Genomic DNA, 16,886 nt, shown 5'->3' on the forward strand with positions numbered 1-16,886 from the left:
TGAAGTTGTACTTCAGATTTTAAGGCCCCCACACATGCTGCGATAGCAGTGTGCAATGCAATGCGTTATCGACTGGATCGCATCGCAACGCATGCATTTTGCATGCGATGCCATCTGCGGGCAGTACAAAAAGTATGTGCAGCACATACTTTTTGTACTGTGCCATGCAATGCCAGCTCAATGGGGCCATTAATCACATAATAGATATACTGTACACATTTAAAAAAACAAACTGAAAAGCAATTACCTTCTATCCGGAAGAAAGTACATTTTTACATAGGAATTCCTTGGACGCCCATCCGGCCTCGGTGGGAGATCTATTGCTTGCAGCACAGTGACAATTAAATGATGTTCTACTTTATCATACAACAATTTTACCTAAAATAAATCAAAATAAATTAATTAATTATTATGAACTAGACACATGTTATAATAGTAAATAATCATTTTAATACTGCATTACAAAATGTCTGCCTTTGTACAATCAATGTTATCAACTATATTATAGTATTAATTGTTATTATTTTTTAAACCATTTTTTGTATTCATAAAAATCATTTAGTATTTACCAATAATGAAGAAGAGTGGAACAAATGGTTACCAGTTCTTCCCAAAAAAAAATCAATACAAAAATACACAAACAGGGGAGGGAAAGAGTTAAAAAAAAACAGGGGTCAAAACCTGGGAAGGAAAGAGTTAAGCAAAACAGGGGTCTCCAAGGGTATGCGGTCATCGACAGTAGGTCGACACATGGAAAAGGTTGACACACATTAGACTGAAATGGTCAAAAGTTCGACATGGTGAAACAGTCAGCCTGAAAAGGGTCATTTACAACCATTTCTTTTTTTAAAGAAGAATTTTACCATCCCAGTGGGCGTAGAGGGAGAATATAATAGCAGCGCACCATGCAGAGGATGCGGTACACTTGTACGGTTTCCATTCCGACCTATGACAGACAACGAAAAACCTTTTTCATGTTGACCTATTGCATGTCAAACTCTTGCTTGCTTCGACCTTTTGACCCTGGTGACCGAATGCATGTCGAACTTTTTTCAATAGTGGTCGACCTAATGACTGTCAACCTGAAACTTGTCGAAATAACGATCCATACCTGTCTCTGAAATAATAAATAGTCCACTGCCTGTAATTCCTCTGTGTTATCACCTACTGTACATCACACACAACTTCCCCCTGACAAAGGAAAACACCAAGCCAAGAAATGTTGCAGAGATAAGGTGAGCTGATTAAAAAGGCTTCAAACAGCATCAACCTTTTTAGCAATCAGACTTAAGAACTCATAATTACTAGTGATGGTACATGGGCACGCTAATTTGCACTATGGGTCCTCAGTACCTGGGCACGCTAATGTGCACTATGGGACCTCAGTACCTGGGCACGCTAATGTGCACTATGGGACCTCAGTACCTGGGCACGCTAATGTGCACTATGGGACCTCAGTACCTGGGCACGCTAATATGCACTATGGGTCCTCAGTACATGGGCACGCTAATGTGCACTATGGGTCCTCAGTACCTGGGCACGCTAATGTGCACTATGGGACCTCAGTACCTGGGCACGCTAATGTGCACCATGGGTCCTCAGTACCTGGGCACGCTAATGTGCACTATGGGACCTCAGTGCCTGGGCACGCTAATGTGCACTATGGGTACTCAGTACATGGGCACATTAATATGCACTATGGGTCCTCAGTACCTGGGCACGCTAATGTGCACTATGGGACCTCAGTACCTGGGCACGCTAATGTGCACTATGGGTACTCAGTACCTGGGCACACTAATGTGCACTATGGGACCTCAGTACCTGGGCACGCTAATATGCAGTTTGGGTCCTCAGTACATGGGCACGCTAATGTGCACTATGGGACCTCAGTACCTGGGCACATTAATATGCACTATGGGTCCTCAGTACATGGGCACGCTAATGTGCACTATGGGTCCTCAGTACCTGGGCACATTAATATGCACTATGGGTCCTCAGTACCTGGGCACGCTAATGTGCACTATGGGACCTCAGTACCTGGGCACGCTAATGTGCACTATGGGTATTCAGTACCTGGGCACACTAATGTGCACTATGGGACCTCAGTACCTGGGCACGCTAATATGCACTTTGGGTCCTCAGTACATGGGCACGCTAATGTGCACTATGGGTCCTCAGTACCTGGGCACATTAATATGCACTATGGGTCCTCAGTACCTGGGCACGCTAATGTGCACTATGGGACCTCAGTACATGGGCACGCTAATGTGCACTATGGGTCCTCAGTACCTGGGCACACTAATGTGCACTATGGGACCTCAGTACCTGGGCACGCTAATATGCACTTTGGGTCCTCAGTACATGGGCACGCTAATGTGCACTATGGGACCTCAGTACCTGGGCACATTAATATGCACTATGGGTCCTCAGTACCTGGGCACGCTAATGTGCACTATGGGACCTCAGTACCTGGGCACACTAATATGCACTATGGGTCCTCAGTACCTGGGCACGCTAATGTGCACTATGGGTCCTCAATACCTGGGCATGCTAATATGCACTATGTGTCCTCAGTACCTGGGCACACTAATATACACTATGGGACCTCAGTACCTGGGCATGCTAATATGCACTATGGGTCCTCAGTACCTGGGCACACTAATGTGCACTATGGGACCTCAGTACCTGGGCACACTAATATGCACTATGGGACCTCAGTACCTGGGCACGCTAATGTGCACTATGGGTCCTCAATACCTGGGCATGCTAATATGCTCTATGGATCCTCAGTACCTGGGCACGCTAATATGCACTATGGGTCCTCAATACCTGGGCATGCTAATATGCACTATGGGTCCTCAGTACCTGGGCACACTAATGTGCACTATGGGACCTCAGTACCTGGGCACGCTAATATGCACTTTGGGTCCTCAGTACATGGGCACGCTAATGTGCACTATGGGACCTCAGTACCTGGGCACATTAATATGCACTATGGGTCCTCAGTACCTGGGCACGCTAATGTGCACTATGGGACCTCAGTACATGGGCACGCTAATGTGCACTATGGGACCTCAGTACATGGGCACACTAATGTGCACTATGGGTCCTCAGTACCTGGGCACACTAATATGCACTATGGGACCTCAGTACCTGGGCATGCTAATGTGCACTATGGGTCCTCAGTACCTGGGCACACTAATATGCACTATATGTCCTCAGTACCAGGGCACGCTAATATGCACTATGGGTCCTCAATACCTGGGCACACTAATATGCACTATGTGTCCTCAGTACCAGGGCACGCTAATATGCACTATGGGTCCTCAATACCTGGGCACGCTAATGTGCACTATGGGACCTCAGTACCTGGGCACACTAATATGCACTTTGGGTCCTCAGTATCTGGGCACGCTAATGTGCACTATGGGACCTCAGTACCTGGGCACACTAATATGCACTATGGGTCCTCAGTACATGGGCACACTAATATGCACTTTGGGTCCTCAGTATCTGGGCACGCTAATGTGCACTATGGGACCTCAGTACCTGGGCACACTAATATGCACTATGGGTCCTCAGTACCTGGGCACGCTAATGTGCACTATGGGTCCTCAGTACCTGGGCACACTAATATACACTATGGGTCCTCAGTACCTGGGCATGCTAATGTGCACTATGGGTCCTTAGTACTTGGGCACGCTAATGTGCACTATGGGTCCTCAGTACCTGGGCATGCTAATGTGCACTATGGGTCCTTAGTACCTGGGCACGCTAATATGCACTATGGGTCCTCAGTACCTGGGCATGCTAATGTGCACTATGGGTCCTTAGTACCTGGGCACACTAATATACACTATGGGTCCTCAGTACCTGGGCATGCTAATGTGCACTATGGGTCCTTAGTACCTGGGCACGCTAATATGCACTATGGGTCCTCAGTACCTGGGCACACTAATATACACTATGGGTTCTCAGTACCTGGGCACACTAATATACACTATGGGTCCTCAGTACCTGGGCATGCTAATGTGCACTATGGGTCCTTAGTACCTGGGCATGCTAATATGCACTATGGGTCCTCAGTACCTGGGCACGCTAATGTGCACTATGGGTCCTTTTGGGTACATACAGTATATATAAAATAAGCAAACACGCACTGTATACTTGGCATACCACTTCCATTGTCAATATTCAATTACGGATACTCGTAGCTCTGAATGGAACTAGAATCCACAGACAATGCACACAGCACTTGAAGGTCAAATGCACAATATTAAAAGTAGTAAAGTTGTCTCAATTATCCAAAAGAAAATCTATATAAATAAAATCACAACTATTGGAGCAATTGTTCCACTAAATAAATACATAAATATTGCTATATACACCCGTAAATGGAAATAGTTCTACAATGTGGTAAATCTCTAAAGAATCAGTATGTTTTTGGTGCAACTTTTAATTACAAATTATAACCTTTTAATGGTTTTCAGTGCCAAGAGTACAATTCCTCTTAACCTTTGTAATAATGTTTAATAATTGACATTAATGGAGTTTCTGAATCTTTCAGTGTCCATTAAGAAACATTGTGCTAGATAAGTGAAGATGTAATAGCCCATAATGCACAGTAAGAAATGCATTTTACCCTAAAGGCGGCAGGCTCTAATGTATGATTTTCTTTACAGGACTAATAAAAGCATTTCCAAAGATAGATTTTAGAGAGTTTTAAATGCTCAACAAACAAACATTCTTTCCTGACATTTTGCATGTGTTCCTTTCAGCTATACATGAAATACTGATCCCATACCATAGACTACAGTGCTAAACAATAATATTATATATAAAAAAAATAGCAAATATGTGGCAAAAATTGCACCTTGACATAACCATGTGGAACTGCATCTTGGTCATTTTTAAAAAGTGCCGGAGGTTTAGAGGTTGATTCTGTGTTAGGGCAGTATTCAATGAGAAAAATTCTCCGTGTTTTATGGCGAGTTTGTGCTATTTTCGCGTTGGAAGGAGAATTTTGCTCTCCAAAAGTGAACCACCCTATTCAATGTGATATTTTCGCCGTCTTTTTAAGTGATTTTCGCCCTGTCTCTCCGTGTAGCAATTCTCCATCTTTTCATGGAGAACTGTAATGTGAACTTTTAAACTAAAAGGTTTTTTTTTTTAATTTTGTTGTTAAAAAATCAGGATTTTTTTTCTGTGAAGGGGCATGGTATTTTTATTCATGTGCTTATAGCACATGAATATATATTTAATAAAAAAAAAATTTTTTTTTTTTTTTTTTTACACAGAGCAGCCAGCAGGGGGCAGGAGCTCTCGAGCCGCTCATTAGATATTCATATATTCACTGCACCCGATCATTACATATGCACGATCGGGTGCAGTGAATACTGGGTCCCCCGCTGGCTATAGGGGGGGAAGCTTGTGCTGCCTGGGTCCCTGGGAGCCCTCCTCCCCTCCACATATGTTCTGGGGCAGCCAGGAAGACTTTAATCTCCCTGGCTGCCACCGTCCCCCGGCTCCCTGCCAACTCCCTGCCGCGGACGCTCGTCCGCTGCACGGGTTAAGACTCGCCGCGAGTGGCGGCGAGTCTTAACCACATTGAATAGTGGGAGCAGGAGTGGCAGGGAGCCCTCCGGAACAGGGCGAGTGCATGGCGAGAGAAAAAATCTCTCGCCATGCACGGAGAATTTTTCTCATTGAATACTGACCTTAGATACAAAGTGGCTGGGTTTTTTTGCTTGATGGGTGGAAGCTTGAATTACTACTCGCTATTGCAAGATCTGTTCTACTCTGAATTTCACGGTCAAAACAATGCAGCTGCATATCTGTTCACTTAATGTGAAAGCATTTTGTATTTTGCACCACGTAAAATAAATAAATGCGATTACACCCCTTATACTACAACATGGTTTGCTCCAAGAACGCAGTGCACCATTTTTCCTTTTGTATCTAACTAAAGCAGGCCCAGAGTGTGATGTAAAACTCAAGAAATACTTACAGAGAGCTGCCCTGGCAAAACCTGAGGTGCATCTTTGAGAGCTCCAGGACTAGTTGGCGATATAACGGATATTGAAGGCCTATCCATCTTCTGAGATTCAAAAGAACTGGAACCTTGCAGAAATTAAAACATGTTTTACATTCAATTGATCTGCATAAGGCAAATACATCACAAAACCACATCATAAAACATGCATGGTCTGATCTGTTTATTTGCAACACAGCATGGTGTCTATTTTGCTATATATATTTGCAACATCATGGCCCTCCACCTCCCTCCCCACAGCCTGACCCTTGCCCTCTCCGCTAGTGCTTAACCTGACTACCGTACCTAACCTCCTTAACCTAAAACCTTGCCACACCCCAACTCTAGGTGCCTAAATATTACCCACCCCCTGCAGTCTAACCCCTTTGTTATATCATAAAGGGGCAGATGTATTAAGCTTTAATAAATCCAAGGGTGATAAGGAGAGATAAACATCCAGCCAATCACCTGCTAACTGCCATGTTACAGACTGTGTTTGAATAAAGTCAGTAAGGAGCTGATTGGCTGGACGTTTATCTCTCCTTATCACCCTTGCATTTATCTCTTGTTAAGGCTTAATACATCTGCCCCATTGTTAGTGGTGCAAAAATATCTTCATGAGTTCATGGTGTCATGAGAAATAAATTAAAACCATTGTCCACCAGTAGGTCTTATTACTAAACCTTGGGGTCTAAATGAAAATGGCGCTAGTCATTATACTGTATCTATTGTTAAACAAACATAAACAACAAAAGTTTCCCTCTTACATCACAATATGACATTTGTTTTTTTCTGAGCCATTATTAGGCAAAAAAGAAATGACACTGGTATACAATAGCCAAATGTATGTTCCATATACATACAGCATATGTTTGAATTCACAGTATGAAATTAAACCACTTTTTAGGAAGATGAAACTCATTTATCCAACAGAATCTTCACAATTATTAGCATTTAAAGTGATTAGATCTAATTGTTAGGCAAAGCAGAAACAATGATGTTGCTGATGGCACACTGATGGTGACTGGTAATGCTGGTGGTACCTCAATGGTGATCGATGGTAGGACAACAATGGTGTTTCAGGAATCGTCTGGAAACGAAGGATTCCAGGAACCGGCTAGGACTGAAGGGGAGACAAGAGGTGCAGTAGGATGGAAACTTGCATCTGAATTCTCAAACACAGAGAGACTTCCACAGGAGCTAAACCACAGGATGCAGCTCGGCTGAGGACATCATTGCACTGGCCCTTTGGGAGCTGTATGCTGACTCCCTCTATAGAAAACCAAGTTCCAGGTGATTTGCCGACAGACCAGAGGAGTGTTCTGGGTAGCTGTTACTCTAGTGGCAGAGGTATGCACTGTACAGCAGCAGTGAGGTCAGAGCTGAATGAACACTGGAGTGCAGACAGTGTGAGTGACCTCTGAACGCTGGCCGCAGCGCAAGCTTGGAGAAGCTTCTTAGCAGTAAATAAGAGTTCTTACTGACCAGGATCATGACAAATACACAGGCCCTTATTCTGGTTGGTGCGGATATGTCCGCGTGCGTTCGTTCCGCCGATGTTTTGTGTCTGCGCATGTGCAGAGGCATATCTGCGCATGTGCGAAAGGGACATACGTCCAAATTCCGCATGAATTGTTTACACTACGAACAGGGGGAGGAGAGGGGCGTGAAGGGCTGTTTGGCCTCATTAACATATGCATACGCCCCGCGTTTCATGGGCGTTCCCATGAAAACGCTGGGCGTACGTATGGTAATGCGGCCGTGACGCACGTGTAGGGGGCGGACATATGACATTGCCGGATGTCAGCTGCCCGCCCAGATCCCTGCTTTTGCATGGAGAAATGCCCGAGTGGTGTGAGCTCGCGGGAGCTGCCTGACCGCTCGGCCCTGCATTCGATGGTATGCGACCATCGAATGATGGGGGAGGTTTCCAGAGATGAAGGAGGTGTATACATGACAAATCCACTCGTGCTTCGTGCGGTCAGCGGCTTACCGCATTTGGACGGAGTGAGCGATCCGTATGGAAGGCGGGGTTTAGGACGCACGGTCCTGGCCGCATATTCGGCTCCGGCCGCACAGACCAGAATAACAGAACAGTTATTGCATCTAGTAATGATTTAAAGAAGTTCACTAGATAATCTGGTGGGCGGCTTCCTAACAGATTATCTAGTGAAAAAGGACACATAGAAACTGAGATGATTTCTTAAGGTGCATACACACTGTACAATTTTTTTGACCAATTTCGTTGAAAGACATTTCCATTGAACCCAGTGTCCTGGACAAAAGATATTGACGAAAGATATTGACGAAAGAATAAAGATCTAGCTACAGTTTATAGGTTCTTTTCAAAAGATATGCAAATTGAGCTGCATGCACAGTTGACGAACAATCTTGATGAACGACTGACGGGTATGGGCATCATCATTCGTTGTTCATCTGTCGTCAATATCTTTCGTCCAGGACACTGGGTTCAATGGAAATGTCTTTCAACAAAATTGGTCAAAAAATTGTACAGTGTGTATGTACCTTTAGATTCTCAGAACAGCTTCAGATAAGATGCAATCTCCTCCTTGCCTGGTTGGTATGCCAGTCCTCATTCTATTAGCCAATGCATTCCAATTAGTGATCTAATCTTTATGAAGGCATAAGAGTAGGCGTTACTCTTGAAAATATTTATATCTAATGGGCCACGACTCCTAATAGATGGGACAATTAGATCCAATGTGGATATTGGGGGGGGGGGGCTGTCAATTGTAAACAGTACAAATCTTTGTTTGATTGATCTTCTTCTAACACTCTCTAACCCTTCATTGTCCCTCCCCAATTTGCAGTAGTAACGTCTTGTGCATAGCTTCTTATCTGGCTTTAAGGTGACTCATTCCAAATCTGAGTGTCCCTCCTTATAAATGTTCTATCCTAACCTCTAAATTCCCATTTCTCTGGAGACCTTTGGTCATTAAATATTTGGGTATTTTTGTACCCAAATCTTATTCCACTTTATATCATACCAATTATATATCTATGATCAAATCACTTACGAATGACCTGGACAGCTGGTCTTGCATTTACATGTCACAGATACAGTAGGTTGTATTAATGTTCTTAAAATTACCTTCCTTCCTTTCAGACTGTCCCAGCCACATACTACTCTGGTATCCTTTCAACAGCAATGTCCAAAATTTATATGGGCCTGTCCTTAACCACGGACCAGTCAATCAACTTTGAATAAAAATACAGTTTCTGAAAGTATTTTATATGGCACGCCAACTAAACCACATTATTTCTTGGCACTCCCAAAATGGGTGTACATTGAGAATTCTTTATTTCAAGACACATCACTAAACTCCTTGATCTGGCTCCCCAGGCAGAGTAGATCAGCATTAGCCTATTCGATAACCACAGTCAATTTTACTCTTAAACTATGGGACAAGTCATATACTGCCTATAATCTTTCCTCCTATCCATCACCTATGTCCCCAATTTGGGACCATCCTGATTTTCCTCCAGGTTGTGATGACTCCATGGCAGCTCCGTGGTACAAACGCGGCATACTGTATACTGATTTATTGATATTAAAATAAATTCTGCCCTGTCTTTATTTCAAGAAATTTAGGAACGACTTGACGTTCTCTCCTCATGTCAATATCAAAATATTAAAATTACTAGCTTTATGCAATCCCAACTTAATACCTCTCTTAAGATTGTCTACTTCATTTGAATGTATGTGTTTACACTCAATTGGAAGGATGGGGACTATATCTATGATCTATTATTCAGTCCTTGCCCCTGACCCTCCCTTATGTGAACCCCATGAATACGCTTGATAGTCAGATCTCCCTGTTTCTTCAGATGACTAACAATGGGAAGAGATTAGAATATGTATATCAAAAGCTTCTATCAGTGTGGCACTTAAAGAGTTTACTCAATGGTATCTGGTCTCTACCAGACTTCATGCCATGTTCCCAGTAACATTAAATCAATGTTGGAGGCAGATATGGAGTTTTTTTCATATTTGGTGGACATGACTCCATATCAGACCCTTTAGGGATATGGTCCGTACCCTGAATGCACGACCTTTGGACTCCACTTTTGTCCTCGATCCTGCTGTGGCTTTGCTCCATGCCCCAACCTCTGGGTTACCCAAGCCTCAGGATAAATCAACCACCCATATTTGTATTGCAGCTAAATCTCTTATTGCCAAACATTGGAACAGCCATTTCTATGTTTTTGGAATAAAAACAAAAACTTGTAGTTAAACATTCAGATTTCCAATATCTAGATTTTCTAAGATGGTTTTTTTATGGACCCCATAGTAATCTGTATTTACTATCTGCTTGCTATCATGTAGATTATAGTTTACATTTTGGTATGTTTATTTGTCTGTACTGCATATTGTTCTTATTATACTGTACTTTTGTTTCTGTTATTATCGCTCAACCCCATTAAAAATGTTTGCTTAAAAAAAAAAAGTATCCATAAAAAATAAATTTACAACTTTGTTCTAAAATAAGCTATTCTTGGTTTCTATTTGCCCTTTTTTACTTTAAAATCTGGTAATCTATGTATTATATACCCTCTTTGCACATGGCACTTTTTCTTCTGGAACTTTTGAATTAAATATGTTTTTCTTTTAACCTTTAATCCTGATATTTTTTATTGCTGAATATATTTAATTTGCTGCTAAAAATTATTTTGAGTATGGCGCACTAGATTTATTTATTACCAGTTATTTATACAAGGCACACATATTCCGCAGCGCTTTGTAGAGAATATTTCAACATTCGCATCAGTCCCTGCCCCATTGGAGCGTGCAATCTATGGGCCTAATTCCGACCTGTTTGCTAGGCTGCATATATTTACGTGCTGGCATCTACCTGTTCCCTAGGCTGCATATAATTGCAGCATAGCAAACAGGAAAATGCCTTCCTGCCTATTTTGTTAGGAGCCAATTAGCATACCAGTATATTTTTGGATTGTGGGAAGAGTACCTGGAGGAAACACACGCACGTGAGAATATACAAACTCCAAGCAGTTAGGGCCATGGTGGGAATTGAAACCATGACCTCCGCGCTGAGGGGCAGTGATGCTAACCATCGCACAGTCCTTTATGTTTTTATATGTCCTACAATATATATGCAAATAATTGCAAAGATCCTATTGGATAAATGAGTTTCACCTACCTAAAAAGTGATTCTATTTCATGTACTGGTGTCAGGAAAATATGTATGTGGAGTGCTAAGGAGGAAGCTCAATTAAATTTTTAACATTTTAATGAGCAGTTCTTCCTTAGCTGCCCCAGGTACAATTTGCAGTGCTAATGGTGCCCGTACAAGGTACAATTACCAGGTTCGATGAGATGTTTGCTCTGACACACATCCCACCGCACAGCACAAAAAGTGTGCTGAACATACTTTTTGAACTAGATTGCATCTTGCTTTAGCTCATCGCATGTGTTTTGAACTAGATGCTTTGCAATTTATTTCAAAACGCACGGTGCCTATCGCACCGTGTATGAGCAACATAACTTTTAATTATCTTATATGTTTCAAACTGTTTGATTTTAAACCTAAAGGTGCCAATACACGTTGCGATTTTATCGTGCGTTTTGAACTTTTAAAGTTCAAAACGCATCCCATTGGTGTACTGTGTACCTGCGGGGATGTGGTGCGATGCGCGTCCCAGCGGGTACAATATTGTATAGCACAAAAAGTATCTGCAGGCAGTACTTTTTGTGCTACATCGCATCGCATTGCATCACTTTTGTAGTACATGCGATGCGATGTCCATTAGGTGACTATTAACTTAAAAAAAAAGGAGGCTAAAATCGCATCGCATCCACACAGTACAGTACATCGCATCCCCTACAAGTGCCAAAATCGCACGGCACAGAAAAATCTTGTGTATGGGCACCTTTGTATGAAAAATATATTTACCAAACAATCACGAACTAAAGAATAAAACATGAAAGAAATGAGACACCTACTAGATTCTAATGGAGGATGGGAACTCTCTGGTATCCTTGGAATGTCACTGGTAAGAATAGCAAGAATATATAAACATATAATTTACTGTTTCATAACACAACAGTAACACTTGTTATAACAAAAGAAAACTGCAATAAAGCTGTACTTAACTTATGGCAAGAAACACTATGGACAGTTATGAAAATGAGTGCATTAGAGTATAAGTAAGCAAGTAAGTCACCTTTTCTTTAGCTTAGTTTAAACAGAAAAATCCAAAACATAAATAATTTTTATAAATACAAGAAACCTGAGTAAATAAAATTACAAAAACCCACAACGTAATACATAGTCACAGCAAATCCCTATCCAGGGCCTCTTTAGTTGTTGAAGGCTAAGAAAAAATTCCCTCTTTGACTATATCTAAGTCAGTGGTTCCCAAACTGTGTGCCCTGGCTCCCTGGGGTGGCTTGGCGCACTTGCAGGGGTGCGTCGGTTTGGTGGTCCAGAACCGATTGAAACCAGTTATGGTCAATGTAATAGGCAAAATCAGTGCTTGTGGCTTCCAATTTTAAAATATGTGAATAAACAGAAGTGAATTCTGTCCCTCACCACATAACTGGACCTAAGGATGACATACAGTATAAGCACAACTTATTTAATTTAATATTGTTTTCTGAAATTCTCGGTTGCAAACGTTGCATCAAGGGTTGCTGTGATAAATATTCTGATAATCTAGGGTGCCGTGTTGCAAAAAAGTTTGTGAACCACTACTTTAAGCATCCCTGTCTCATAAGAAAGTAATTATTTATCTGTAAAATGTAGCCTATGCCAGACGGGAATACATATGGATGACTGGCGTTGGGGATGCCGGCGGTAAGAAAATTGATACCGGCCTCCCAACAGAAGGAGGCACGACAGGCAATCAGCAAGTATACCTACCATCCCCTGCCCCCACTTACTCTAACTCTGACTCCCTGTAGCCTAACCCTAACAATCCCGCTAGTGCCGAACCATTGTATCCCACCCACATCTAATTTCCCAACCCTGCAGCCTAATTCTAACCCCCCTTCTAAGTGCTTATCCTTAATCCTCCCTCTACACTACCACATCATAGACCGCCCCCCCCCCCGCCCCCAGCAGTCTACCACTAAGGGGTTTATTGACTAAGATGGGAGTGTTATTGAAGATGGGATGTTGCCCAAAGGACACAATCAGAATGTACTTATTATTTATTTAGCATCTTCTAGAAGATAATAGATAGAATTGGATTGGTTGCCCATAGCAACATCCCACTTTTAATAGAACTCCCATCTTAGTAAATAAACCCCTGAGTCCCCCCCCTAGTGCCTAAACCTAACCCTCCCACCTCCCCAGCTTAACGCTAAAACTCCTTAATGTTGGGATTCCGGCCGTCGGGATTCTGATGCTGGCATCCTAAGCAATATTTGGTGCTGATCCTCTAGCGCTAGTCAGGATGATGACATTGGTATTGTGACTGCCGGAATCCTGTCCACCTGCTATTAATGTAAGTATAAACTTACTTTATTTACTACATCTGGCAACATGACAAACACATTGATCAAACTAGAAATGTAGATTGCTTCCACAAAATACCTAAAATAATAAGAATAAGAATAATAGCTGTCCATTTACCATTACTTATGCAAATGTTTCTTACCCAATGGGCCGTGATACAATGATCTCAACTTGTGGTTCTGACTTTGATTGTAAAATTATGTTGTAAACATCTTCATTTGTTGCTCCTGGCAAAGGTTTTCCATTCCATTCTAGAACTTCATCACCTTCATTAAAGAACAGATAGTAAAAAAAATTGATTAAAAAGCAGGCATCTACTAATTTATGTGTGTGGGTCAATGAGACGAGCACCAATAGGTTGCCAGTCAATAGGTGGACCCCATGTAGTTGACATGCAGAAGTTCAACTGGGTTAAAAGGTCTACAAGGGTCAATAGGTCGACATGAAAAGGAAGGCACCACAAAAGGTTGACAGGTATAAAAGGTTGATAAAGTAAAAATGTTGACATGGGGATGTTCAACACAAAAAAGGTAGACCCAATTTCTTTGGGGTCAGTTTGTATGTCTAACCACACGTCCCCTTGTTTTGCTCCTCAAGCTCTGGGCAAATTACTATTCCCAATCGTTGTCCACATGGATGGTAAATGCTAAAAAGATTTAACTCTTTGAGTGCCATTTAAACTTGTAAAAATAGGTGTGAAATTGGCAAGCAAACATTTTTATTCATCATAATGAGCTGTAATGTTTACCTTATATAGGGAACACAACATTTTTTATTTGTGAGCGATGTTGGCCTTTTTAGCGAATATTTTGAACATCTCTCACAGGGATGTTGACACGCAAAGGGATAAAGATCGCATATTATAAGCTGCTGCAAGCTGCTTATCACATGGGTTCCTAATTGGGCCTTTAAACTAGATCACTTAGTAAATGCCCCTACCTACATGCTCCATGTGTAGGGGCATAGCTATAGAGATGCGCGTCCCACTCGTCTCTATAGCCCCAGCAATTAATACCCAGCACGCTAGATAGTTAATTCCTGGGGTCAGGGCCAGTGTTCTCACAGAGTAAAGTAATCAAGTAATACGGCAAGTAACACAGCAAGTAATCCGCGTCCCCTCGTGGGGCTCGCTGCGCTCGCCACGCTTCGGGCTTCGTTTCCGCGGAACTCGCTGCGTTTGCCACACTTTATAAAATTAACTCCACAACGAAGTGGATAGTGGGGGTATGAACAGGTCGGGAATACGCATACTGTGTCCCTTCACGGGGCTTGCCGTGCTTCGGGGTGACGTGGATAGTGGGGGTGTGCTAAGTAATAGTGGGGGTGTGCTAAATCTTATTGCATTGCACGCGATCAAATCACATGTGATTTGCGTGCGATGCGATCAGCGGGCAGGGGCACCGTGAAACTGCACAAGAACCATCGCATGGGATGTGATCCCAGTGCCACCGTGAAATCATTTTCATGGAATGACCCTTTAACATTCATATTATTTTAAACTGCACTGTAGATAGAAAATATCCCTTTAGAAGAGCTTAAGATGCATTTGTGAAAAAGGTAAAAAAAAACCTACTGTGGGCATTTGGCCTGGGAAGGTTGAGAAACATAGAGCAACGATGTTTATAGCTGACTACAATCTGAGGGAAAGAAAAAAATCAAGCATAAATTTGAAATGAAGTGCTGAACCAGCAAGGAAAAACCTCTACTTAGCAATACTAAGCGCAGAGCCAGCAAGCTAGCAAAACTAATTTGTTCGCTATTGATAAATATATTCTTGTGTACAACAGGATGTCTCTTGGGAACATCTATTATTGCACCATCATTTGTAATCTGTAACTGAACACGTACAGGAAAAATGGAATAATGAAGCTATTTATTGTCACTAGATTTACATAAGCATATACCTAGACTAAATACACCATTCGAATGAGCTGCACCAAGTGGTGTAGCATCTTCTTTTTCTGACTATATCTGATTAGTAATCAGATGCAACAAAACTGCGTCACGAGACTGCACTGATTCATTTGATACAACACTTGTGCAACGGAGTCTGTATATGATTCTCAATGGAAGTAAGTGGGAAAAAAATCTGCGGCCATTGCATTGTAGCACTTTGTATACAGATAGAGACTCAGTCGCACACAGATATAGGAGTGTCTCATTTCTATTAAGATGCATGTTCTAGAGAAAAAAATAACACACAAAAAGATGCTTGTCACGAGCTAGAATGTTTACAGCAATAGTGTATGAGGATTAATCTGTAGACTGCAAGCAGATTTGGCTTACAACAAGAGAGACAGAGTTTATAACCAGTATAGAAAAATCCTTCTATACTAGGATGGGGTGGGACGGCTGCTGAAGCCAAGTTTAAGGGGCCCCAATTGTTCTTTTCTATTTGAAATGACTGTGAATTTGTGTTGCAGCACAATCTACAACTGACACTTAAACATCATATATCAGCATACTTGCTTACTTTTGAAAACTAGTTTCAGGGAGATTATAGTTGGTGGTAGAATTTTGCAAAGCGCCCTACTGAGGGGGCGTGTCATGCTCCACCCAAAGGGCGTGTCTAATTCCATATATGGAGAGGTTGTGAATGTGGCACCTAGAAGCGTGGGTGTGTACTGCTACATCCGAGAGGAATCTTTTTAAATGATTTACAGTACAGTATATCCAAATGTAGATTAGTCCCAAAGCAGTTAGTAAGCGAGACTATACTTGGTAAAGTGCTCGGAAATGGTGCTGATGATTCAATGTAAATGTATCTATCTCTCATTCTTTTTTCCCCCAAAAATTTAACCGTGTAATGTGGGCTAGGTGAAATGAGGGAGATTGCTAGAGTAATGAGGGAGAGAGGGAGATTGCTGCTATTTCAGGGAGTCTCCTGCAGAATGCAGGAGGGTAGGCAACTATGGATATCAGCCACAATCAAATCCTCATTCTGTCATCTGAAGCACATATCAAGCCAGAATCAAACACTTAATTCTTTCAGAAGATCTCTCAAAAGTTACACATGCATATGTATAATTTATATTGGATTACTGCAATGCCCTCTATCTTGGTCTCCCAGCAAAATAATTGCACTGATTACAGCTGGTACAAAACAGCCAGGCTGTTACACCAACCAGCCCTGTTCTAACCACATAACTCCCATTCTCTTCTCCCTCAGCTGGCTGCCTCTAACATGGGAAATAATCTTCAAGATGAACTAATACCGGTTTCAGATTGCAAATGAAGGGTCGCTTATTGCCGGGTCACTGGCGTCATTCGGGGGTGGAGCAATGATGCATAAGGTGAGGGCGGGGGAGGAGGCAGCACTAAGGTAACGCTGTTGCCCCCTCCACAGAAATTAACAG

The 16,886-nt window shown here is 42.2% G+C and overlaps 1 protein-coding gene across 25 annotated transcripts in view; it reads right to left on the reverse strand.

Moving 5' to 3' along the window:
• The window catches only part of RIMS1 (regulating synaptic membrane exocytosis 1), a 381,212-nt gene that overhangs the window by 174,809 nt on the left and 189,517 nt on the right, over positions 1-16,886 (reverse strand). For all 25 annotated transcript variants that reach the window (XM_083177228.1, XM_083177237.1, XM_083177214.1 and 22 more), the window contains 4 exons: positions 13,673-13,796; positions 12,015-12,061; positions 6,008-6,120; positions 248-378 (listed from right to left, as the gene is read on the reverse strand). In XM_083177228.1, the coding sequence (XP_083033354.1) occupies positions 248-378; positions 6,008-6,120; positions 12,015-12,061; positions 13,673-13,796 (415 nt within the window). The remainder of the gene's footprint in view (positions 1-247; positions 379-6,007; positions 6,121-12,014; positions 12,062-13,672; positions 13,797-16,886) is intronic.

The sequence above is a fragment of the Crinia signifera genome, chromosome 3 (genome assembly GCF_055691185.1).
Source record: "Crinia signifera chromosome 3, ASM5569118v1, whole genome shotgun sequence".
Classification (NCBI taxonomy): domain Eukaryota; kingdom Metazoa; phylum Chordata; class Amphibia; order Anura; family Myobatrachidae; genus Crinia; species Crinia signifera.